At 39.9% G+C, this 27,220-nt stretch overlaps 1 protein-coding gene across 2 annotated transcripts in view; it reads left to right on the top strand.

Annotated features, from left to right (window-relative positions):
- IPO9 (importin 9) overlaps positions 1 to 27,220 on the top strand; it is a 51,387-nt gene that overhangs the window by 11,792 nt on the left and 12,375 nt on the right. For both annotated transcript variants that reach the window (XM_017499453.2, XM_017499454.2), the window contains 13 exons: positions 8,384 to 8,445; positions 8,660 to 8,746; positions 9,497 to 9,698; positions 13,778 to 13,866; positions 14,987 to 15,073; positions 17,333 to 17,452; positions 17,561 to 17,661; positions 17,862 to 17,920; positions 18,524 to 18,675; positions 19,882 to 19,980; positions 21,309 to 21,415; positions 21,716 to 21,855; positions 25,835 to 25,994. In XM_017499453.2, the coding sequence (XP_017354942.1) occupies positions 8,384 to 8,445; positions 8,660 to 8,746; positions 9,497 to 9,698; positions 13,778 to 13,866; positions 14,987 to 15,073; positions 17,333 to 17,452; positions 17,561 to 17,661; positions 17,862 to 17,920; positions 18,524 to 18,675; positions 19,882 to 19,980; positions 21,309 to 21,415; positions 21,716 to 21,855; positions 25,835 to 25,994 (1,465 nt within the window). The remainder of the gene's footprint in view (positions 1 to 8,383; positions 8,446 to 8,659; positions 8,747 to 9,496; positions 9,699 to 13,777; positions 13,867 to 14,986; positions 15,074 to 17,332; positions 17,453 to 17,560; positions 17,662 to 17,861; positions 17,921 to 18,523; positions 18,676 to 19,881; positions 19,981 to 21,308; positions 21,416 to 21,715; positions 21,856 to 25,834; positions 25,995 to 27,220) is intronic.

A 27,220-nucleotide genomic window follows, 5' to 3' on the forward strand; every position in this document is an offset into this window, starting at 1 on the left:
ACCGCTGCCTCCCAAACTGTTGGGACTACAGGCGTGAGCCACTACACCCGGCCAGAGGCAACTTTTTAAACACTGTTAAGAGACTTAAAATCAGATGTAAATAAAAGACATAGTCTGTGACTGGATAGGACAACTCAACGTAATAGATGAGCTAGGTAAGTTGGTTCTAAAGTTCATATAGAAAAACAGACAAGGAAGAATGAAAACACTGAAAAAGGAAAACTACAAGGGGGCACTAGTTCTATCAGACATTTAAACATTACATAAAACCTCTATAATTAAACAGTGCAGCACTGTACTCAAATACAACTGTGGAATAGAATAGAAACTCCAGAAACAGATCCAAGGACCTATGGAAATTTAACATAGGTGAAGGTGGTATCTCAAATCACCAAAGGTGGACGTTTTAATAAAGAGTGCTGGGATGATTGTGTACCCGTTTGGAATTACACCCATGTCTCACACTAGATTTTTTAAAATAAACTCTAAAGTGATTAGAAATCTAAATAGAAAAAATGAAATTGTACAAGTACTAAAGGACAACATGGGTGAATTTCTCTTTAATTTTGACATAGGGAAAGGCATTCTAACTATGACTCAAAATCCAGAGGCAATAAAATATTTTGATAAATTTGACTACATAAAATTTTTTTACAGTTTACATGGCAAAAACACCACATAAAAAATCAGGAGACAACTGACAAACTGGGAGAAATTTTTTTCCCGCAACATATATCACAGACAGAAATACCTTTAATATATAAAGAATTCTTAAAAATTGAGAACAAAGGATCAAAACAACACTCAGACATACCCAAAGGGTTTATACTCACATATGGTTAGAGAAATACAATATAAAGCATTAAATTAACCATTTCTCACCTCTCAGGCTGACAAAAAGTTTTACTTTATTTACTTTTGAGACAGGGTGTCACTGTGTTGCCCAGCTGGAGTGCAGTGGCACAATCACCGCTCACTAGAGTCTCAACCTCCTGGGCTCAGGTGACCTCCCCACCTCAGCCTCCCTAGTAGCTGAGACTACAGGCATGAGCCACCATGCCCAGCTATTTTTTGTAGAGATGGTGTTTCACCATGTTGCCCAAGCTGGTCTTGAATTCCTGGGCTCAAGCAATTTGCCTGCCTCAGCCTCCCAAACTGCTGGGATTACAGGTGTGAGCCACCGTAGCCAGCCAAAAAATTTTAAATATGATAACACGTTCTGTTGGCAAGACTAGAAAGATGCTCCTATGTATTGCTGGTAGGAGTGCAAATGGGTGTAATCCTGCTGAAGAAAAATTTGATCACACCCAATAGCTCCACAAATGCACTTAACCTCTTGACCCACAATCCCACTTTTGAAAATCTATGCTGAAGACATATCTTCAGCAATTCAAAAATACATATGCACAGTGTTATTCACTGCGATATTATTTATAAACACAAAATATTGGGAAAAAATCTAACTGTTCATACAGAGGAGAGCACATGAATAACATATGGAAATCTGCATATGTTATGCAGCTGTAGAAAGAACTTCAGGAATGTCGGTGAACTGATTTGGAAATCCCAAGATATATTAGCTGAAAAAAAAGCAAAGTACAAAAGAGTGTCTATAATATACTCATTATCATGTAAACACAAAGGGACTGTTAAAAAAAAAAAAAAAAAGTATATGCTCATTTGTGTAAAAGAAATACAGGAAAGAAAAAAAATTGATTTTGGTTACCTGCCTGCGTGGAGTGGATGGGGAAGGGGTATAAAGAAGTGGCTAATGAAAACAAGGTAGTAGGGATGAGGAAGAAGTGACACTTCTTGGAATATTCCTTTTTGTATAGCTTTGACTCTGAGAATCATGATAATGTTTCACATACCAAAAATAAATAATTAAAATCAAACAATGACGAGGCGCTAAAAGTGAAATAGAAGTAGTAACAAATGAACCTAAATGTTTTACAAATGAATAACATAACTATTTTAGGTGAGAGGAAGAACTAACCTAAGTAACTTTTAAAAATAGTATTTGACTGCATTATGTAGGTTACAGTTAAAAAAAAACTATACACCAAAATTGTACTTCAGTTAGTAGGTGTGTTTTTCACAAAGGTATGGATTAATAATTCTGTAATTGCTTTATATTTTAAGATTGAAAAAATAAGAAAATATAGGTGATGAGAGCCATGTGTATCACTGTCAGAGAAAGAAGTTACAAATAAGGAAAGAGGGAAAAGTAGAATGAACCTTGAGGTTTGGATTGGCATCTGGGCTATCAATCAGTATGATAAATGGATGGATGGATAGATAAATGGTTAGATATACTGTATTTCCTGGCTCTGCTCTCTGAGAACGCCTAGGACTGGTGACACTCCTGTAGCAATGAACATACCTAGTGCTCACATCTTGGTTTCTAAATATAATTCTTCACTAAAAGACACAAGAGTTTCTTAGAGGAGCAGTTGATAGCAGGGCTTCGGCAGAGAAAATACAAGATAAGTATAGACTATTTTGTATATAAGAAAAATAAGGAAGTGCTTGATACAGGATGGGGACATACAAAAGTACACAGGAGTTAACTGGAAAGAGTTCCAGTGGCCAAACCTGGAACAATTTGAGTAATAAAAGAAATAAGATAGTATTGGATTAAAACTCATAGAATAAAATAATTATGAGTTCATATAGGTATAAATATTAGGAAAAAACAAACCATTATTCCTCTGCTCTCACACTACAACAGTCAGCACAGAAGACTTCTGTGAACTCAAAAATATATGGAGATTTCTTCCTGCCAGCAAGCAAGCAGTCAGTTCTGTAAGCAGCAGGTCCTTCAGATTGAAAGCTCTGTCCCCAAGACTGCCACCCTACCATGATTGATTAAACCACTGACCGGTGATGATCAACTTAACCTTCAGCCCCTCTACCCTCTCAGAGGATGGGGATAGGGGACGAAAGTCCCAACCCTCTAATCTTACCTAGATAATTTCCAGTAACCAGCCCCCATTCTGAAGATAGAAGGAGCTGCCAGCCATCAGTCAGCTTATTAGCATGTAAAAAGACATCACTTTGGAGTTCCTGAGGATTTTAGTAGCTGTTTGCCAGGAAATGAGGTCAAAGACCAAATACATATTTCACAATATCACAGTGCACCCTTGGGTCTTCAAACCCTCATCCCTTACATCCAAAGGATGTACAACTCAGAAGATTCTGCTACATTACTAGAATCCCATTCAATAATTAATAATTAGTCTAGTTCATTATATTGTATGAATATCTCCCAGGGTGAAGCCACTCAGGTTGGCAGGCTTCCTTTCATTTTTGTGAGGTTCCAAAAGCCGAAGTAGTCTCAGCAAACACGGAGCTTTACCATTTCAGGCATTTGATATAATTGAAGTAAGAGGCAGTGTCATCTCTTGCTCTGAGCTTCATTTGAAGCGTTAATGTGATACTGGATTCCTCTCAGTTCATAATCCACTTACTCATTTCTTTCCTCTGAGCTACTGTTTCTTCTCTCTAAAAACTACCCAAACTTTTCACCTTTGGAAGGGGCATTACAATCAGCCACTGTGCTAGTCTAGATTGCAGGCAACAATACTAGTCTAGCGAGTACCTCTTCCTCAGTGTACCCCCATTCAGACAGGGTTAGGTTATAGAGCTGCAAAGCTAGTGGACTATTTTTTGCCATCAGGCAATATAGCTGTATTAACTGTTAGCTCCAATTTTGCTGGATGGGGTGAAGGCACAACTCATTCCCATCAGTCCATTAGAAATTCTGACTTAAGTTAAAATACATAGTTACAATTTCTTGCTTAGGAATCATCCCTGCTTCCAGCACATGTAGTTGTAGCCTTGGTCCTAAGACCATTGCATCAGGTAGGGGAATGGGAAAAAAAAGAAAGTTGAGGTGATGTGGGGGGAAGAAAGACAGGAAAAAGTATCTTGTACTAAAGAAAAGACTGTCACCTTTATCCTTCAGGAGCTTCTTCAGGAACTGAGAACAAAAGCTAAATACTTCAACAAAAGATATTCTTGGCCAGGTCTGGTACCCCACACCTGTAATCCCTAGCACTTTGTGAGGCTGAGGCGGGTGGACTTGAGGTCAAGAGTTCAAGACCAGCCTGGCCAACATGGCAAAACCCAGTCTCTACTAAAAATACAAAAATTAGCTGGGCGTGGTGGTACACTCCTGTAAGTCCAGCTACTTGGGAGGCTGAGACAGGAGAACCCAGGAGGCAAAGGTTGCAGTGAGCTGAGATAGCACCACTGCACTCCAGTCAAGTTGACAGTGAGACTCTGTCTCAAAAAAAAAAAAAAAAAAAAAAAAATTGATATTACTCTAGTCACTTAGGAAATAATAAGACTTACAGAAGCTAAGAATCAGGAATCATGGATGAAAACCAAAATACATCTTTTATAATATAGTAATATAAAGGAGAAGGGACAGTACTTTCTTATAAAGGAAGTCCAGTTAATAAGTGAAGAGAATAAAAGAAATAAAAAATCACCATTAGGCAGGTAACACCCACAGATGGATGCTAAAGTCAGTGGGTGAGAGTTTGAAAAGAAACAAGATAATAGCAAAATGTCAAAGTATTTCTCCTCTAAGATTTGGATCAGTTACAAAGGGAAAAACAGTACCTTTAAGTGGAGAAACCCAGCAGACCTTGCCATGTGATCAAGGTTATCATTACCAGTAATAACATTTTTATCAACATTATGTACTCCCTAGTATGATAAACTGAAAAGGACACAGCATCACTTTCTGGTATTCTTGCCAAAAATGCATAACCTCAATCTAAACATGAGGAAACTTTAGTCAAACCCAAATTGAGACACATTCTACAAAATAACTGATCAATATTCATCAAAAGTGTTCTCGTCACAAAAGGCAAGAATGAAGAACTCTCATACTTTAGAAGAAACTAAGGAGACCTGACAACCAAATACAATGTGGGATCATGGGATCCTGAAAGAGAAAGGACAATAAGGAAAAAAACTGGTGAAGTTCTTATCAAGTCTAGTTTAGTTAATAGTATTGTACCCATGTTAATTTCCTGGGTTTTGATCACTAAACCATGCTTATATAAGAGGAAAATGAATGAATGATATCCATGAACCTGTACTGTTCAGCTTTTCTGTAAGTCTAAAAATTATTTTGTAAAATATGGACATAGGTCATTTTCAGCAGTTTTTGCCCTAGTTACTTGGATAAGCCCTGAACTTGAAACATTGCATGTAACAACTCTTTCTTGATATTAAGCTTTTCTGTTGTATAAATGCCCTTTGAATGGCCATTCCAGTGAAAGTAGAACTTAACATGGAAAGTAACTTTACTTACGTAGATGGGAAAGCCATACCCAGCCTATCCGTGATGGACAATAAAAAATAATAGCAAAATAACTTATTTTTTTCTTCAAGTTTTTACCACTATGGCAGATATTGTGCAAAGCACTTTGCATATGTTATATTATTCAATCTTAGAAGGATTGCTTGATATATCCATACCAGTTTTTTTTTTTTTTTTTTTTTTTTTTTTTTTTTTTTTTTTTTTTGAGACAGAGTTTCACTCTTGTTACCCAGGCTGGAGGGCAATGGCATGATCTCGGCTCACCGCAACCTCCGCCTCCTGGGTTCAGGCAATTCTCCTGCCTCAGCCTCCTGAGTAGCTGGAATTACAGGCACGCACCACCATGCCCAGCTAACTTTTTGTAGTTTTAGTAGAGACGGGGTTTCACCATGTTGACCAGGATGGTCTCGTTCTCTTGACCTCGTGATCCACCCGCCTCGGCCTCCCAAAGTGCTGGGATTACAGGCTTGAGCCACTGCGCTATTTTTTTTTTTTTTTAATGGAGTTTCACTCACTCTTGTCACCCAGGCTGGAGTGCAGTGGTATAATCTTGGCTCACTGCAACCTCCGCCTCCTGGGTTCAAGCAATTCTCCTGCCTCATCCTCCCAAGTAGCTGGGATTACAGGCATATGCCACCACACCTGGCTGATTTTGTATTTTTAGTAGAGACAGGGTTTCTCCATGTTGGTAAGACTGGTCTCAAACTCCCGACCTTAGGTGATCCGCCCGGCCTCCCAAAGTGCAGGGATTACAGGCGTGATCCACTGTGCCTGGCCCCGATACTAGTATCCTTATTTTGTGGGAGAGGAAGCTGAGGTTTAGAAAGGAAACTTACCTAAGGACAGGCATGGTGGCTTCAGGATTTGAACCTAAACGTCCCATTCTCTTAATCACACTAATCTATGGCTCCCTCCAAATGGGAATGATGAGCCTTTTGTGACCTGTGTGTCTACCAAAACTAAGCAAGTCTAGAAAGCTGCTGTTCATTCTTTAGCATAGTGCTGTCCAACAGAAATACAGTATGAGTCACATGTGAAATTTAAAATTTTCTAGTGCCTGCATTAAAAAGGAAAAAAGAAACATAAAATTAAATTTTAACTCTGTATTTAACCTGATATAGGCAAAGTATTATTGCAACATTTGATCAATATAAAAGGATATTTTACACTTTTTTATACTAAGTTTGAAATCTAGTGTATATTACATTTACAGATATCTCGATTCTCACTAGCCACATTACAGGAACTTAGTAGCCATTGTGCTGATGTCTACTGCATTGGATAGCACAGCCCTGCAATGCGAGATGTAAAAATTACAATGCACTCTTGGTTTTACATTCTTTTACATTCTTCCTCTTTTCGCAAAAATATTTGATAGTTGACTCCTTTGCAAGCATATATTAGGTCTAAATTTTCATTTGGAACGAGGCACAGCGGCGTGCATCTGTAGTCTCAGCTACTTGGGAGGCTGAGGCAGGAAGTTCATTTGAGCCTAGGAGTTTGACATTGCAGTGAGCTGTGATTATATGAGTCAGAGTGAGACCCTGTCTCTAAAACAAAATTTATTTTAGTAATAACCTTTTTTTTTTTTTTGAGACGGAGTTTCACTCATGTTACCCAGGCTGGAGTGCAATGGCGCGATCTCGGCTCACCGCAACCTCCGCCTCCTGGGTTCAGGCAATTCTCCTGCCTCAGCCTCCTGAGCAGCTGGGATTACAGGCACGCACCACCATGCCCAGCTAATTTTTTGTAGTTTTAGTAGAGACGGGGTTTCACCATGTTGACCAGGATGGTCTCGATCTCTTGACCTCGTGATCCACCCACCTCGGCCTCCCAAAGTGCTGGGATTACAGGCTTGAGCCACCGTGCCTGGCATAATAACCATTTTTTAAAATAAATTTTAATTTGGAAGTAAGAGTTATTTAAAGCCTCCCAATGTGCATTTCAAGTTCCATTGCTTATTGGAAACGGCTCATTTTTAGGACTAAGTTTGTTGAAACCAGGTTTTCTTATACTTAATCACTTCATAATTGGTGGCATGCATCTGGGCAACTCATGAAATCTCACCTTTTAAGTTGTCCTCAGGAATAGATGGTTGCATGTTTTTTTATTTGTTTTGTTTTTGTTTTTTTGAGACACTTTTGCTCTTGTTACCCAGGCTGGGTGCAACGGTGCAATCTCAGCTCACTGCAAACTCCTCCTCTCAGATTCAAGCAATTCTCCTGCCTCAGCCTCCCGGGTAGCTGGGATTACAGGCATACACCACCAAGCCCAGCTAATTTTGTATTTTTGTTTGTTTGTTTGTTTGTTTGTTTTTTGAGACGGAGTTTCACTCATGTTACCCAGGCTGGAGTGCAATGGCGCGATCTCGGCTCACCGCAACCTCCGCCTCCTGGGTTCAGGCAATTCTCCTGCCTCAGCCTCCTGAGTAGCTGGGATTACAGGCACGCGCCACCATGCCCAGCTGATTTTTTGTAGTTTTAGTAGAGACGGGGTTTCACCATGTTGACCAGGATGGTCTCGATCTCTTGACCTCGTGATCCACCCGCCTCGGCCTCCCAAAGTGCTGGGATTACAGGCTTGAGCCACCGCGCCCGGCCATTTTGTATTTTTAGTAGAGATGGGGTTTCACCATGTTGGCCAGGGTGGTCTCAAACTCCTGACCTCAAGTGATCTACCCACCTTGGCCTCTCAAAGTGCTGGGATTACAGGAAGTGAGCTACCATGGCTGGCTCCATGTTTCACTTAGTTACTGCCTTAATTGGTCTACAAGGAAGGTGTTGCCATCTTGGAAGGGAAGATGGCCGGAAGGTGCTATGCAATGATTGGAGAAAGTGTGAGGGTGTTGGAACTTCATTGTAACATGTCCTGCAGGCCAACTTGTTTATTTTATTCGGAGGAACCAATCTTAGCAGTTATCAGCTCTTTTTGAAGGAACAGATTAAGTTTCTTTCTAAAATCTTGTTGGCATAAGGGTTAGAGCTTAGTAAATTGCTGTGGCTTTCCTGGGTGCCCTTAGACTCACAATAAAATTTTCTCTTTCAGAATTTGGTGTTCACTTGGCAGAGCTGACTGTAGATCCCCAGGGGGCACTGGCAATCCGTCAGGTAAGTCCATACTGGCCCAATTTATAAGTAATTTCCCTTTCCTTGGCAATGAAACTTTCTTATGGGAAAGAGAAAGAATAAGGCCAATTTATAAATAACTTAGGATGTTGTGCCAGATTTAGATATACTTCAGATGTATTGGGCCATGTGTGTAGTTTTTATGTGTGAAAAAATCCTTTTTCTTGCTGTACTACTTGGCTTATTCTCTTCACAGCTGGCATCAGTCATCTTGAAACAATATGTGGAGACTCACTGGTGTGCCCAGTCAGAGAAATTTAGGCCTCCTGAAACTACAGAAAGGGTAAGTCAGTTACCAATGATTAGTCTACCTGAGGAAATATGAGGGTCCATTTTAAGAGATTAGACTATCAACATTCTTTGACAGCATGGAGCAATCAAAAGACTAGGCAGAAAAGGAGATTGGTGGCTGGCATTGTGGGCATAGTGCTGTAAATTAGAGAGCTCAAGTGTCAGGCTGTGTTCAGATTCCAGTTTTGCTTTTCACAAGCTATGAGATCATTGGAAATGTAGTTAACGCCTAAGCCTTCATTTCCTAAATCTCTAAAATGAGAATAAAACTACCAACTAAGGGTTTAAGAATTAAATGAAATAATGTTTTACTTAGTGCAGTACTGTGGAATCATCTGAGTTCCTAAGAAATTTTGAGGTATAAGATCTGGAGCAAGTTTTCCACTGGAACTTTCTGCAATTGTGGAAATATTCTGTATCTGTGCTGTCTAAAACAATAGCTACTAGCTGCATACAGCTGTTGAGCACTTAAAATGGGGCTAGTGCAACTGAGGAACTGAATTTTAAATTTTTTAAAATTGTAATGGCTATGTGTAGCTAGTGGCTACTGTAATGGATGCCGTTAAGTTTAGAGATCACAGTTGAACTCTCCAAATGAAGTGTCAAGTTTATATATAGGAGTTTGCTGTAGATATGCAGTACCTTGTACGCATTATTTTTTCAGCACAGCTCCCAACTGGACTGGGCTCTACCAGTCACATATAACCTGATCTAATAGCAGGTGGACTTTTATTCCTTACAGGCAAAAATTGTTATCCGGGAGCTGTTGCCTAATGGGTTGAGAGAATCAATAAGCAAAGTGCGTTCCAGTGTGGCCTATGCAGTGTCAGCTATTGCCCACTGGGACTGGCCTGAAGCTTGGCCCCAGCTCTTCAACCTGCTCATGGAGATGTTGGTGAGCGGAGACTTAAATGCCGTCCATGGAGCCATGCGCGTTCTGACAGGTACCAGAAGCCCTTTTCCCTGGTATTGGTACTTGAATCTCAAGCAACAGGAGTATTATAAGAAGCTATGTGATAGAATGGCCCAGACCAGTAGGAACTGCTGCTTATGTTATTCCTCCTGGTTTTTATCTCTACACCTACCCTGCAGCTCCATTGTATTTTTCTAGAGAATGAAGTTTGTGTAGTATTACATCTACTACCAAACCTTACCACTTACAGATACAGTAATAGCATAGTGATTGAGTATTCAGATTTTGGATTTTTTACCTTGATCCTTCACTCACCTTCTTTAAGCCTGAGTTTCCTTGTATGTAAAATTAAGATGATAGTAGTGTCTGCGTAAAAAAGCTTTTGGTATAGTTTAAATAGCTAATCTATCTTTATTGACATGTTCAGTAAAGTTTAGTTACTTTGATGATTATTATATATTATTTTTCCACTGAGTTCAACCAAGGCAAAATTAAGAATTGTAAAATGGATTTTTATAGAAATATTAAAAAGAAGATAAAAACAGTATAGCCATATAATCCTCACCTTCATTTAGCCAGTTAGAGAATATGCAGTCTCAGTATCTTTTCTTTTTCTCTGTTCTGAGAAGTTGATAAAAATACTTCAACTTTAGGCCAGGTGCAGTGGTTCACGCCTGTAATCCCAGCACTTTGGGAGGCTGAGGCGGGCAGATCATGAGGTCAGTAGTTTGAGACCAGGCTGGCTAATAAGGTGAAACCCTGTCTCTACTAAAAATACAAGTATCAGCCGGGCGTGGTGGCGTGTGCCTGTAGTCCCAGCTACTCGAAAGGCTGAGGCAGAAGAATCGCTTGAACCAGGGAGGCAGAGGTTGCCGTGAGCCGAGATCGTGCCACTGCACTCCAGCCTAGATGACAGAGCAAGACTCCATCTCAAAAGAAAGAAAGAAAAAGAAAACTTCAGCTTTTAGTTCTAAGAGATTTGATGGATATCTCTTCTAAACCTGATTAATCTATCAATCCCACCCAGAGTCTACTTTCACATATCCTTAGGGATGGCCTGAGTTTCCCAGTCCTTTGCAAGTTCCTCCCTGCTTTCCATTCCCTAGATGAAGTCACTACTCTGTTTTGCCTTCAAGAAATTCTTACCTGGAGTTTAGTCATCCTGTACTGATATTTTAGAAATCATCTTTGTCCTTCATTCACACAGGTTTGTGGAAGTCCCACCAATATCTTATCTTTTTCTCTATGACCTGCTAGTTTACTTGAAATGTATTCTTAACTGGTTCTGCATGCCATTCTATTCTCTCTGAATCTTAGTTTACTGAACTTAGCACACAGGCCCAATTTTGCTAGTCTATCTGATACTAATGGTAGATAATATCAACTCTTTGCCAAATGCAAGTCTTTTTTCTCTTTTTGTTTCAAAACCACCTCTTCCCATCCCCCAGCTAGCTGCCTTTTTGAATTACCTACAATATTCGTATTGATTGCCTGTGACAAAGCTTCAGTTTTTAGCTCGGATACAGAACAGACTTACCAAAAAGATCAAAATGTTCCTTGCTCAGATTTTTACTTCCCTGCTTATTGCCCTTGCTTCTCCTTTATGACTCATGCATTATTCAGGTGATTTCACACACCCCTCTCCATGGAATTGGCCTTTTAGAATTCTTTATTCACAACTTCATAGTGTCAGGATATCAATTAACAGATACATGTTCTGCCAAGGAAAGGAAGCCTATTCCCTCTCAGACTTCCAACATGAAATTCAGCTTCTTTTGACAAACCTGGAGAGTAAAGGTGTTTGTACATTTATCTTGATTTGGATGCTGAAGAGCCCTTATTGTGTTTGACTAAGAAAATTACTGTTCGGTGAGATCACTTTTCTGCCAGCCACAGGGAAAGAACTGTTGGGGAAATTTGTCTTCTTTTGTAATGGAGTCACCAGACATGGAATGGCCGGCAGCCAAGTGCTATTCCCAAATAATTGCTCCACATATTCAAACAAGCGCAGACAACGCTCTGACAACAAAAACTTAGGCATGCATGAGGATAGCAAGACATTGGTGATGGACAGAGGCCCATTAGAAGAATGGTACTGATTCTCTTCAGAGTCTTTCAAGTTACTGTACCAGTTTCCCTTTAATGAGGCTTCCTTTTAATCTTACCTACTTATAGATGAGAACTGACTAAGGCTTATGTTGTGAAGGAAATACAAACATACCAGCTAAGGATTGATCCACAGATACAGCTTGTTCTTCAGTCTCAAAGAAGTTTGGAGATTGAGGTGTTGCTGGAGTCCCAGAATTTTTCTGACTTGCTGAAATCACTTCAGAAAACTTTTAGAATTAAACCAATAAAGTATTAGTAAATTGATACCAGGGATGAGTATAGGAGAGTAAAAATCAGGTAAGCACTTTATTAGTAGAATTAAATTGGCTGGGCGTGGTGGCTCACACCTGTAATCCCAGCACTTTGGGAGGCCGAGGCAGGCGGATCACCTGAGGTCGGGAGTTCAAGACCAGCCTGACCAACATGGTGAAACCCCGTCTCTACCAAAAATAAAAAAATTAACTGGGCATGGTGGCAGGCGCCTATAATCCCTACTCAGGAGGCTGAGGCAGGAGAATCACTTGAACCCTGAAGGCAGAGGTTGCAGTGAGCCAAGATTGCGCCACTGCACTCCAGCCTAGGCAACAAGAGCGAAACTCCATCTCAAAAAAAAAAGAAATTATACTATATTTTTCATAAAGCTTGTTATGCCATCTATCATGTTTATTTCAACTAATTTCCTTGGATTTCTAAATAAAATAGAACACTCACTATTTAAAGCTCAGACTTTATTCTTGAGGAGGAAATTACAGCTAGTAAAGAAAATTCATCCTTGAGTATTAGATCTTCATTTGACTCATGGGGATTGACATTGCCCAAAACTATTGAGTGCATTAATCCTGAAAATGCCAACTTGTGTTTCTAGCTGGGTATCTTCCCCCAAAATGTCCCAAGTGGTTAGCTAGTTATTTGTTTATTTATTATTAGAGACATGGTCTCACTCTGTCACCCAGGCTTGGGTACAGTGGCACTATTGTAGCTTACTGTAACCTTGACCTCCTGGGCTCAAGTGAGCCTCCTGCCTCACCATCTTAAATAGCTGGGACTACAGGCACATGCCACCACATGCAGCTTTTTTTTTTTTTTTTTTCCTTTTAAATGTAGTGGCATATCTTGCTATGTTCAGGCTGGCCTTGAACTCCTGGCCTCAACTGATCCTCCCGCCTCAGCCTCCCAAAGCTCTGGGATTGCAGGCGTGAGCCACTGTGCCCAGCTTCTATTTCCATTTTTATAGTGATAATGTAGAAAAGCATCAGGTAAAGTGAATAGTTATTAGAACTCAAGGGCGTTTATCCTGCTGCTTTGTAACATGAATCCAGGGTCCTTTGTGCTGTCTCAGTGCCTTGTGTGTGGTGTGGGGTTTTTTTTAAGAAGTGGAAGGAAAGATAAAACCCATATTTCCGTCACCTTCTTCAAGTCTCATTCTGTGTATAGGTTGCTTTTTGCCACATTTATGTAGAAAATCCGTTTTTCTTCCAGTTAGTAACAGCGTCTGACTTTTAAGTCAATAAATATTGTCTACTGAGAAGAGTAACATATACAAAGTGGAGTTGAGGCCTAGTAAGTCTGTACATGTTTTATTATGTGCATCAGACCAGCTTGCCAAGCAAAAGTACTGAAAACAGAACCAAACGTAAGAAACCTCGAAGTGTAACTGAATGTTGACAGATGGGCACAAGATAAATTAATACAGAATTTTCCCAAGTTTACCTCACAAGGACTTTTATGCAGTTCTATTACAGATTTGCTTTCGGTATTTATATTGTTTTCTTTTTTAATCTCTTGTATTTTTCTCTATTTCCATATTATTCTTTCTCCTTCTAACAAATAGTCAGCAACTCTCGCTAATTTTGCTTTCACAGAATGAGACCACCAGGCCACTGTCTTTACCTGTGTCCTGTCTGTTTGGGAACTGCCACCTAGAAGCAGTTCAGAAATATCACGCTTAATATCTTTATGAAGCAGTATTTTTTTTTTTAACTACTACTTTTTTCTTTGTAGAATTCACTCGAGAAGTGACAGACACACAGATGCCACTTGTTGCTCCTGTCATTCTCCCAGAAATGTATAAGATCTTCACCATGGCTGAGGTATGAAATATCAGCTTCAAGATTATAGTGAGTTCAGGCTCTCGTCAGCCCCCGCCTCTCAGTTGGGAGATGATAGTGTTTGTAACTGATGTCAATATCTAAAGACTAGAACTGACAAAGATCTAAAAGATCTTTGTCTGAACCTGAATTAACCTTAGACCTTTCACTCAACTACAAGGGCAAGCCTTTAATAAAAAGAGTGCAATAGCCAGGCACAGTGGCCCACACCTATAATCACTGCACTTTGGGAGACTGACAGGGGCAGATCACCTGAGGTCAGGAGTTCAAGACCAACCAGCCTGACCAACATGGAAAAACCCCGTCTCTATTAAAAATACAAAAATTAGCCGGGCATGGTGGTGCATATCTGTAATACTAGCTACTTGGTAGGCTGAGGCAGGAGAATCGCTTGACCTTGGGAGGCGGAGGTTGCGGTGAGCCAAGATCATGCCATTGCACTCCAGCCTGGGCAACAAGAGTGAAACTCCATCTCAAAAAAAAAAAAAAGTGAAATAGCTTAAATATTTCTTCACATATCATACTTACTGGCATCCAGGAGCCCCTTAGTAAATAAATAGTGCCTTCATGCTACTTCCAGCCTCTTACTGAGTTATCCCACCTAAGCTTGCCTACCTTAGCTAAGTAATTGGAAGCAATCTATCACTGCATTGCACATAATAGGCCCTTAATATATTGTATATATATTTGATTAGTGTGTATATGAATAACTTATTTATAATAAGGTATAAATACCTGATAAATAATCTTTTAACTTCCCTATACCCCTCAGCCCCCAACCAGTGATCTGCATTTTAAAGGAAATATATTGGCTGTGTTAGGATTTTAAGCACTACCCAGCCTGGTGGTTTTTAATCAAATGAACCCACAGAGGCCCATATATAAGGTTCATTCCAGTAAGTTCCAACATTATGATTCCGCTATGTTTCATTCTCTGAATTACGGAAGTCTGCCTCCTAGACATAAATGAATGACATTTACCATCTCTCAAGGCTATCTAATGTCATGTGAGGATTCATTAGTCATAGCTTTACTTCTAGTCAGAGATACACACATACCTACATGCTCTAATCTCATGGCTATTCTGTAACCTTTTTTTCAGGTCTATGGTATTCGAACTCGTTCCCGAGCTGTGGAGATTTTTACCACTTGTGCCCATATGATCTGTAATATGGAGGAACTGGAAAAGGTAAGCGGGTCTTTGGATCAATAACAGACTTCATGCTTAAAAGTCTTATTCATGCAAAGCAGTGAGTCATTTCTTGATAGCAGCACCAAAAAGCACACTAACCAGTATTAGAGATAGACACATTTTTATTAAATTATTATTATTTTTCCAGACAGGGTCTTGCTCTGTCATCCAGGCTAGAGTACAGTGGTACAATCATGGCTCACTGCGGCCTCAAACTCCTGGGCTTAAGTGATCCTCCCACCTCCGCAACCCCCCCCCCCCCCCCCCCCCCCCCGACCGCCCCCCACCCTGGTGCGCCCCCCCCCCCCCCCGGCCCCCCCTCCTTTCTTTTTTTTTTTTTTTTTTTTTTTTTTTGTGGTTTTTTTTTTTTTTTTTTTTTTTTTTTTTTTTCTTAATGAGATAGAGTTTTGCTTTGTTGCCAGGCTGGAGTGCAGTGGCGTAATCTTGGCTTACTGCAAACTCTACCTCCTGGGTTCAAGCAATTCTCCTGCCTCAGCCTCCTGAGTAGCCGAGATTACCGGGGCCCGCCACCATGCCTGGCTATTTTTTTTTTTTTTGAGATAGAGTTTTGCTTTGTTGCCAGGCTGGAGTGCAGTCCCACAGTCTCGGCTTACTGCAGCCTCCACCTCCTGGTTTCAAGCAATTCTTCTGCCTCAGCCTCCTAAGTGGCTGGTACTACAGGTGTGTGCCACCATACCCAGCTAATTTTTGTGTGTTTAATAGAGACAGGGTTTCACCATGTTGACCAAGATGGTCTCAAGCTCTTGACCTTATGGTCCGCCTGCCTCAGCCTCTTAAACTGCTGGTATTACAGGCGTGAGCCATGGTGCCCAGCCTAACGAATTTATTTTTGTAGAGACAGGGTCTCTCCCTATGTTGCCCAGGCTCATCTTCAACTCCTAGGCTCAAGTGACCCTCCCACCTTGGCCTCCCAAAGTGCTAGGATTATGGGTGTGAGCCACCACACCTGGCCTGGTTGAATCTTCAATTTGTAAAAAGCTTAGTCGAGAGAGAGAGAGAGAGAGAGAGAGAGACACACGCGCGCATGTGCGCGCGCGCGCGCTTTATGCCAGACTTTCAGTAAAAATTTGCAAGATACACTGTCTTGGGTAAAAGAAAATCGGTGGAAAATTAAAGACAAAGTTGTCTTCCATATATGGAGTTAATGACAAAAATAGAAGGGAAGAAATGGCCAGGAGGTGAGATGCAGACAGGGAATAAGAATTTAACAGAAGCAGGAAATGAAGAGTAGGAAACCAAAGAAAAATATGCTGTGAACAGTTGAACCCTACCCCCACCACAGAGATACTAGGATTCCCAACCAGATGTGGATTTGGCCTAGAGTGTATTTTGGTTTGTTTGTTGTATTAAAGGAATGATAAATTCTAAATGCTGGACATCTTTGGGTGACATGGTGATAAGCCGTATGGCAATTTTTTAGTGAATTATCATCAAATGCCAGCCTCTGTAATCACAGGTCATGCAACTCCTTGTGGTAGAAATGTAATCCAAATACTAATCTCTCAATTGCCAGCCCAGTTTACCATCCCTCATCATTAAAACAGAACTAGAGAGGATGACAAGGTCTAGAGCTGAGAACAACAGTGGGCCTCTCCTTGGATCCAAGGCAGCACAATGATTCAAAATCAAATGTGCAGCTGGCCAGGAGACAAATTCAGGTGACTCACAGATGCTCTTTGACTCAATCCTGTGTAATAGAATTTCAAGACAGGGATAACATTATTAAACCTTCCAGCAATTCACAGCCAATATTTTCAATTAAAAATCACTGGGTTCTGGCCTTAAATAAGGCTATTGAATAACTTATGCTAATAAATGGATCTCCCTTACACTTAAAAATTATATTAAAAAAAAAGGTTAGTCTCCTTTTGAGTCTTACTTCTTCGAACACCTTATCCTATATCCTTTTCGCAGTAGTCATCACTCAGAACTTTCCTACTCTTTTATGGCTCCTTTTGTGTGATGCAAAGCAATCCCTGTGATTCAGAAACAGTTATGAGGAAAGTCGGTCTTACATAACAGTTTGTAAGAGGGCTGTGATGATGAGCTACCCGTGCTGGTTAATGAAATTTTGGGTAACATCTTCACTGACCTTACAGCTATTCTCTTCTGATCGGTCTCAGAGCCTGAAGAGAGCTTCAGGTGCCTTTCAAATATCAGTGTTTGATACATATGTGTTGAAGCATTGACCAGATTAGGGATTTGTCCAGCATTGACTTTGGTTTCTGTTATCAGGGCGCAGCCAAAGTCCTGATCTTTCCCGTGGTACAGCAGTTCACAGAGGCCTTTGTTCAGGCCCTCCAGATACCAGATGGCCCAACATCTGACAGTGGGTTTAAGATGGAGGTCCTAAAGGTAAACACTTCCTACCAATGAAATATTTGGAGTTTGAGAGGGTGATCTGAAATCATTGATTTCTTATATATCACTCATGACTTGGGTCTTTTTCTCTTAACTTCTTAGGCAGTGACAGCCCTAGTGAAAAACTTCCCAAAGCACATGGTGTCCTCCATGCAGCAGATTCTGCCTATTGTTTGGAACACCCTAACTGAGAGTGCAGCTTTATATCCTTTCTCGAAAGCTTAAGGGAGCTACTTCCACCTATAGTTAGGAATCTAGCATTGGGTCTCTCATTCATGTGGTTCCACTCTTCTTAAACAGGCTTTTTTAAGGTGTCTACTTTTAGTGTTGGAATATGTAACATTTCCTTGTAGCTTATATGTAAAGCAGACTCCAAATTCTATTTCTTTACTCTTCATCATACTTATGTGAGGACAGAAGTAAATTACACAGAAGAAGTAGAAGATCCTGTGGATTCTGATGGTATGTAGTTTATTTGATCTTTATAGAAACACCACTTAGTGGAAAAAGAAAAAGAAGCCAGAGACAGGAGGTAAAAAAAAAACAGTAAACTTGAGAGGCTTCATTCTATTAAGTGTTTTCTAATTGAGTTTATTTTCAATATATTAGATGTGAGGAAATAAGAATTGACAATCTTCAGTCTGTTCCTCATAGGTATTTGCATAAATCTCATAAAATCATAGAATTTCTGAGTTGGAAGAGATGCTTTTAAGGCCATTTAATCTAGCCTGTTTCTGGCATTTTGTCATGTTTCATTTTGGTGTCCAGATGATGAGTCTTTTACTTCTATTTTGATATTTCGAAGTGTTTCAGATTAGAAAAATAGACATACTGGGAAATATTTTCAGTGTTCTGATTATTTTACTTGAAAAACCAAAGAATATTTAATGTCCTCAAAATTCAGTTTTGTGACTCTGAGCCCTCTCTCCCAATTCCTCAGAAATAATTATTAGCAAGTACTTTAAATATTCAATAATTTACAAAGATAATATAGTTCATTTTCAGCATGTATACTTTCTTTTTACTTTCTCGCCATTCATTTCTTCTTTTGTATATTTCCTGTAGGTGAAGTCCTGGGCTTTGAAAATCTTGTCTTTAGCATTTTTGAATTTGTTCATGCTCTACTAGAAAATAGCAAATTCAAAAGCACTGTTAAGAAAGCCTTGCCTGAATTGATTTATTATATTATCCTGTACATGCAAATCACCGAGGAACAGGTAAATAATATTTGAGAGACAGTTACCATCATGTATTTGGAAAGTGCAACTTGAAGAATGTGAAGTCTTGGTCAAATGAACACTTTATTTCTAAAAATAGACACAAGACAAATAATTACATGTGATGTTCTAGGAAAGCTATGACATCATTTTATTGCCAAATGCAAGGTATTGGAGTTTACCATCACACCCAGCTAATTTTTTAATTTTTTGTAGAAAAATATTATACTATGTTGCCCAGGCTAGTAGTCTCTAACTCCTGGACTCAAGTAATCTGCCCACCTTGACCTCTCAAAGTGCTGGGATTACAGGCATGAGCCACTGTGCCTGGCCTATTTTTGCCATTAGAAAATCTCACAGGACTACTAACCTAAAACCCTGATTTTTAGGAGATCTGTTCCTTCCTTATAGTAAAATGTAGAGATCAACCATTAGCCTGATGGTGGATCATTAAAACCAGCAAAGAATGTTCAAAATTAGATAAAATGCCTCGTTTAAAATAGCACAAGAATTGACCTAATTTTCACAGTAAATATTCCATCAGACTTAATATGTTCAGAAAATCGATCTATCAAAGAGTAACAGCTGGTTGACAGTGGCAGAGAGCTGGTAATTGGCCAGATTCTAAAAGAGAGCAGTAGCTGTTGCTGCCTACCTTGCTACTTGATAGTATTTGTTTGTCTACATCAAAAAGAAAAGATTTTTGAAGCTAGAGTTTTTTGGTGTGTTTTTGGTTTTGTTTTGAGACAGGGTCTTGCTGTGTTGCTCAGTCTAGAGTGCAATGGTGCAGACACAGCTCACTGCAGCTTTGACCTCCCAAGCTCAAGCTATCCGCATGCCTCAGCCTCCTGAGTAGCTGTGACCACAGGCATATGCCACCGTGCCCAATTGACTTTTTAATTTTATTTTATTTCTCTCTTTCTCTGTCTTATTTTAATGCTGTTCCTCATCTACTCACAGAAGACTTTTTTATTTTTTGTAGAGTTGAGGTCTCACTATATTGCCCAGGCTGGTCTCAAACTCCTGGGCTCAAGCAGTACTCCTACCTTGGCCTCCCAAAGTGTCAGGATTACAGTTGTGAGCCATTGCACCCAGCTAAGGCTAGAGTTTTGTTCAGGATAATAGGTTGAAGTCTTCCTGTATCTGTTGATGAAAAGCTATGAATCAGATTGGCAGCATCACAAAGATATAACTTCATCTTTTCAGATTAAAGTATGGACAGCCAACCCCCAACAATTTGTAGAAGATGAAGATGATGATACATTCTCCTATACCGTTAGGATAGCAGCTCAAGACTTGTTGCTGGTAAGTTTACCTTGATACTTCAGCCACATAATTTTAATCAGTCACTTGAGCATTTCCTCTTTTCTAGTAACTAATCCAAGGTGATCAATGTTGTTGAGTGGCTTTATCTCAGACCTCTTTGGGGATACAAGAGTTTCTGAAATGAAGTTTGAGACCCAGAAATTCTAAAATCATTGCTACTGGTTCTGACTTATTGGATGTAAGAATTGTACAGACCACAGTGCTGGAATAGTGGGGAGAACTGTGTAGAGGATAAAGTGTTCCATGGAGTAAGAGTAGTTGAATCCAGAACCTTTCCGTTTAATTCATTCTTCAACAAGAATCTATAGCACAGATCAAAGGTTGGCAAACCTAACAAAACAAAACAGATTGCTGAAAGATGAACATCCAAGTATCTGCTCATGTTTTCTCTTTTGTTTGTTTGTTTGTGTTTTTTTTTTTTTTTTTTTTTTTTTTTTTTTTTTTTTTTTTTTTTTTTTTTTTTTTTTTTTTTTTTTTTNTTTTTTTTTTGAGACGCAGAGTTTCGCTCTTGTTGCCTAGGCTGCAGTACAATGGCGCGATCTCAGCTCACCTCAACCTCTGCCTCACGGGTTCAAGCAATTCTCCTGCCTCACCCTCACGAGTAGCTGGGATTACAGGCATGAGCCACCATGCCTGGCTAATTTTGTACTTTTAGTAGAGACGGGGTTTCTCCATCTTGGTCAGGCTGGTCTCAAACTCCCGACCTCAGGTGATCCACCCGCCTCAGCCTCCCAAAGTGGTGGGATTACAGGCGTGATCCACTGAGCCTGGCCTGCTCGTGTTTTCTTTGGCTCTTTTAGCTAGAACATAGCATTGTCTCTATGCTGAAATACTAAGAAGAAACTACCACTTGCTTCTTGTTAGGTAAAAGATTTGTTTTCTGTTGATGAATCACTTCTCATTATCATTTAATTTAGTATTTCTAAGGACCTACAAAAAATTATATTCTGTTTCAATTAGTAGATTAGACTTATTTTTCTATGATCAGTTTCCAAAAGAGCAAATATTTGGCCCATTGTCATCCAAAGCTAGATCTATTATTGCTCACTTATACTCTGCTGAATATAGCAAAGGAGCCAACTGGTTAGCCTTACAATGCCCAGGCACTACAGAAATACAGATATTACTTTTATTTCATTAGAGACCCTGACCTACAGGTATAACATTTTTAATACAGTTAATCAGGGATTTGCATGTATGTGAAAGAGCTTGAACCAATCACTTCTAACAGTCATGATTAAAGCAGTTTGCAATTAAAATCCATTTAATGGGCACAAACAGATTTATTAGCTCTTCTTTCTCCATAGGCTGTGGCCACAGATTTCCAGAATGAAAGTGCAGCAGCCCTGGCTGCTGCAGCCACTCGACATTTACAAGAAGCTGAGCAAACCAAAAACAGTGGCACTGAGCACTGGTAAGAGTGAGCAGCTAACTGGTTAAGAAGCTTTTGCTTACCCCTTCTTAAAAAGCCGTGAAATGATGGATTTATTTTGGTTTTAATTTGCAAATCTGGTTTTAATTTTATAACAGATTTAATAATCTCTTATTACTAAAATTTCACTCTGTTTTTGCTATTAGAATATAAGGGCTTAAAGTAAATAACCCTTTTGGGAGAGATTGTGTTGGAGTGCCCTTTTCTGAATCTTCTTTCCTCAAATATTTATCTTTTTTGGCAGCGTGGTTTGTTTTACTAGGCTGTAGTATCCTTTCACAGGTGGAAGATCCATGAGGCATGCATGCTTGCCCTAGGCTCAGTGAAGGCCATCATCACTGACAGTGTGAAAAATGGCAGGATTCATTTTGACATGCATGGGTTCCTGACCAATGTCATCCTTGCAGACCTCAACCTCTCAGGTATGTTTCAGCACATGCCAGGATTCTAGAAGCTCATTATACCTGTCATTAAGTTGGTTATATTGTTCACTTAGACTGGTAGGCCAGATATGCTTGTGTCCTTTGAGTGAAAATTCTTTATATCCTACAGCTTGAACTCATTCAAACCTCTAAAACAGCCCAGAGGCCTGCGCTCAAGCTTCACCTAATAACAAATTAATACTACCTAGTTCATAATTCTTCCATGATGTTTATGTTTCTTCCCAAATTGGCGTTCCCATTCACGGTTGTTTTTGGCATTTGAATGGAATGCAAATCTGGTTGCTGTACCTTGAGAATTACCAGATTCTGCTCTCATCGTTAAGTCCAGAATGCCCTCAGTCATTCTGTGTCAGGCAATTCTTCCTGTTTGTTTCCTGTCATTTTTCTCAAACTTTATTTTTGGTCAATATCCAAATAATTAAAATGTTCCATTCTCCTACTCGTGTTAGTTTTCTGTCTTGAAAAAAGTAGGCTGGGCTCAGTGGCTCACGCCTCTAATCCCAGCACTTTGGGAGGCTGAGGCAGGTGGATCACCTTAGGTCAGGAGTTCAGGACCAGCCTGGCCAATTTGGTGAAACTCCATCTCTACTAAAAATACAAAAATTAGCCAGGTGTGGTGGTTGGCGCCTATAGTCCCAGCTACTCAAGAGGCTGAGGCAGGAGAATCACTTGAACCCAGGAGGCAGAGGTTGCAGTGAACCTAGATCACACCACTACTCCAGCCTGGGCCACAGAGCAAAACTCAGTTAAAACAAAAAAAAAAAGTAGCTCTTTACTATTAGACCGATTTCTTCAGCAATACAAAGCAGTAGCTAAGAATCATTGTTGTCTATGTGGCATTTTCTGCTACTTGCTTCTGCCTGTGCCATGCCTTTTCTCGTCCTTAGAGTCGAATCCGCATCCCAAAGCACTCTCTTTGCTTCCTCTCTCAGTACCTAAATCATGGAACATTTGGTATTGTTTGCTCCATTTTCAATCCATTCACTTTCTCTCCACAGTATAGTTCTGGGAGTAGCTTATGTCATTTGAAAACATTGTGCTCTGTGATTTTAAATAGGTAATCTATTATTGGGTATCTCACTCTGTCACTTCCATTCTCTGAATCACAAAATTAAGATGGTTCCACATCCAGAGATCAGATCCATTGGGAATATCCTCTTTCACTCTGTACTTATCATATGCTACATTGTTGAATATGTTTTCTTACTCCTACTAGTAAGTTCTCTGAGAGTTGAAATCATGTCTAATCTTTGTATTCTACAAGTACCCTTTTTTTTTTAGTACCCCCCCATAAGTGCCTTGAGTAGGCATTCCATAGTTACATGTTGAATGATTTCTGAAGCCCATCAACACATTTCTTATAGAGTTTATTTACCCTAGCAAAGAATTTTCTTTTTTTTTTTTTTTTTTTTTTTTTTTTGACAGAGTTTCACTCATGTTACCCAGGCTGGAGTGCAATGGCGCGATCTCGGCTCACCGCAACCTCCGCCTCCTGGGTTCAGGCAATTCTCCTGCCTCAGCCTCCTGAGTCGCTGGGATTACAGGCACGCACCACCATGCCCAGCTAATGTTTTTGTATTTTTAGTAGAGACAGGGTTTTACCATGTTGACCTGGATGGTCTCGATCTCTTGACCTCGTGATCCACCCGCCTCGGCCTCCCAAAGTGCTGGGATTACAGGCTTGAGCCACCGCGCCCAGCCTAAGAATTTTCAAAAACTTTGGAAATTTTAGAGTATTTGTTACTTAGACTGGAAAAAGGCCTAATACATATCATTTGTTAATCCTGCCTGTAGCTAAAACCTTTTCTACACCAACCATTCTGAAACTTTTTTGTTTCAAATTATCAACAATTTAAAAGACATTTTTATGTGGCTTTAATTTATTAATATTTAACATACTAAAGATTAAAACTGAAACTTTTAAAATAAAAGAAATAGAAACGTGCGTTCTACTGGCTGTCAGAGCCACGATGTCACATATCATATAACCTCTGGAAAACTCCACTATATACCTGTGAAAGAATGAAAGTGAGGCCGGGTGTGGTGGCTCACACCTGTAATCCCAGCACTTTGGGAGGCCGAGGTGGGCAGATCACAAGGTCAGGAGTTTGAGACCAGCCTGGCTAACACAGTGAAACCCCGTCTCTACTAAAAATGCAAAAATTAGCCAGACATGGTGGCACATGCCTGTAATCCCAACTGCTTAAGAGGCTGAGGCAGGATAATTGCTTGAACCCAGAAGCCAAAATTGTGCCACTGCACCCCAGCCTGGGCAACAGGGTGAGACTCAGTCTCAAAAAAAAAAAAAAGAATTAAAGTGAAAAAAAGTTACATATTACTATGACAATAGTTTTAACCTTTAGGGAGTTTCCGGACCATCCTTTGGGAATTACTTCTGTACATTATATAAAGTTATAAACAATTTCTGACTTACAGTGGTTGGACTTAGGATTTTTCAATTTTACAGTGATCCCAAAGCAATATGCATTTAGTAGAAACCATACTTCATGTAACCTTACAACCATTCTGTTTTCACTTTCAGTACATTATTCAGTAAATTGTATGAGACATTCAAGTCTTTATTATAAAATAGGTTTTGTGTTAGATGAGTTTGCCCAACTTTATGCTAATGTAAGTTTTCTGGGCATGTTTTAGGTAGGTTTGGCTAAGCTATGATGTTCAGTATTAAATTTAAATGCATTTTTAACTTACAGTATTTTCAACTTATGGTGGGTTTATCAGAAAGTATCCCCATCATAAGCAGAGGAACATCTGTATTGCATAATTATTTGGCACAGTTTATTAGGTTCTGTTCAATGATTTCTGTCAACAAGGTGTTTATTGTGTGAGTAACCAAGTTAAGCCCTGTGATAAGCTGAATAAGAATACTCTCTCCTCAGCAGCTTATAGTAGACAAGGGTAGTAATCTTTATATTAGTGGTTAGACTCAAACAAAATCTATAGCATGTAAGAACACTAAAGAATTACCATGGCACAAAGATAGTTATAATTGCTTCAGCCCAAGAGATGAGTTAAGTAATGCAAGAAGGTGAATGTGTTGGCTTGCAATATGAACAAGGCAGAGAGCTGGGAGAGTAAGGTGTAAGTTGCTAAGGGGGATGTGTACTTGAGTTTGGAAACCATAAAGCGAAATCATAGGTAATGCTAACGTCACTGATCTTAGGAAGCCTTGAATAACATGATGACTAAGGTAATCTTTATTTGGTGGACTATGGAGTTCATTGATAGATTTTAAATAGAAGAATGACATGATCAGAGCTGTACTTTATGTTTTAAGAGTGGTCCAAAAGTAGGAATAAGGTAGCAATGGAGATGGCATTTAGAAGATTAAGTAGTAGTGTAGGTAAGGAATAATGAGAGCTGGGGGTGAGGACTGGGGTGTCAGAGTCCTTTTAGGCTAATCATATTCAAGATCTACTTTGCCCAGTAAAGGCAAGTGAAAACTGGGAAATTCATTCTCTACCACAGGTCACACATTTGCTTTCATCATACAAGATTGTGCATTTTCTTGTATGATATACAAGTAAGTTGTACATAATATGTAGCATCCATTTACTTCTAAAAAATTGAGGAATGGAGGGCCAGGCGCAGTGGCTCACTCCTGTAATCCCAACACTTTGGGAGGCCAAGGCAGGCAGAAGTTTGAGACCAGCCTGGCTAACATGGTAAAACCCCACCTCTACTAAAAATACAAAAATTAGCCAGGAGTGGTGGTGGGTGCCTGTAATCCCAGCTACTTGGGAGGCTGAGGCAGGAGAAACACTTGAACCCAGGGGGATGGAGGTTACAGTGAGCTGAGATCACACCATTGCACTCTAGTCTGGGTGACAGTGAGACTCCATCTCAAAAAAAATTGAGAAATGAATGTGGGAAAGAAAAAGGACACGTAATAGGAATTTTCATTATCCAGCCCCTAATTGCTCTGTTTTCCTCCCAGTGTCTCCTTTCCTCTTGGGCCGGGCACTTTGGGCTGCCAGTCGGTTCACTGTTGCTATGTCTCCTGAACTAATTCAGCAGTTCCTACAGGCAACAGTTAGTGGTCTTCACGAGACACAGCCCCCATCAGTTCGAATTTCTGCAGTGAGAGCCATCTGGGGGTGAGTATGCTACCCTAGGGTGATAGTTATCTTAAGAGAAAATTGCTTAGGGTGCATATACCAAATCGTAGTTTTCTAGTGTATTATGTTGCTTGGAAATCCCTGCCAGTGATCTCCTTCAGGATGAATGTTGGAAGGACAAGGAAAGAATCCATGCTAGGTACATGGCTTTTATGAGTCCACAACGTGTTTTGTTCTTTTCGGCTCCTCTTCCTCTAAATTCACTCCAGTTCTGGAATCATCTAGGCAACTCCCTTTCTCTCAGTTGTGAAGAACCAACACTTGGAGAGAAAAATGTTTTGCATAGAATGGCACAATTGATAAATGATAGAAGCAGGATTAGAGTCCACATCATTATGGTGTTGATTATATTCATATTAGAAAGCAAATCTGGATAATGTGGCCTAGAAATCTGTCTGCTTATTTTTTCCCAGTTTTACCTATCTTTCTTACAGCCAGTGTTGCTAATGGAGCAAAAGTCATTTATTTATAGCCCTACACTGACTAGAAGGACCATTGTTGTTTTAATGAATATTTTAAGGCCCAAACTTAAGCATCCCAGCTGAATCCTAAAACTACCAACACAAAATTTATTTTCCACATGACTGCCCTGTCTTACCTTTTGAGGCAGAGGAGTACCTTTTGGGATGCCGTGTATTATATGCATTAGAAAGCATTCAAGAACTGCCTGCATTTTAATTTAGTGCTTAATGTTACGACCATAAACAGAGTCCCATCTTTTTCTGCTTCAATCTAGGTGAAGCAGATCTTTGGCTCTAAAATAATTAAAAGTATCATTTTAACAGGCAAACTAAGTAGAGCTTTTCAAAAAGCTCTAAGACCATTGTAAATGTCTGAGAAGAGAGAGCCCTAACCTGCTTAAGGCATGAATGTTATTTGAAGGGTTTTTCTGAGTGTGTGCTTGTGGTCACTGCCTGTATAGCTTCTGACCTTTGTGAAACTTGATTTCATTCATATGCATTAATTATTTCTGGAGGTATTTAAAAAACATAGTGAATGTCCCCTGTGACAAGCGTCAGTGTAAGATTAAAAGTATTTGCCCACCAAGGCCGGGCGCGGTGGCTCAAGCCTGTAATCCCAGCACATTGGGAGGCCGAGGCGGGTGGATCACGAGGTCAAGAGATCGAGACCATCCTGGTCAACATGGTGAAACCCCGTCTCTACTAAAAATACAAAAAACATTAGCTGGGCATGGTGGTGCGTGC

Source organism: Cebus imitator, unplaced genomic scaffold (assembly GCF_001604975.1).
Source record: "Cebus imitator isolate Cc_AM_T3 unplaced genomic scaffold, Cebus_imitator-1.0 Scaffold257, whole genome shotgun sequence".
NCBI classification, from domain to species: Eukaryota; Metazoa; Chordata; class Mammalia; order Primates; family Cebidae; genus Cebus; species Cebus imitator.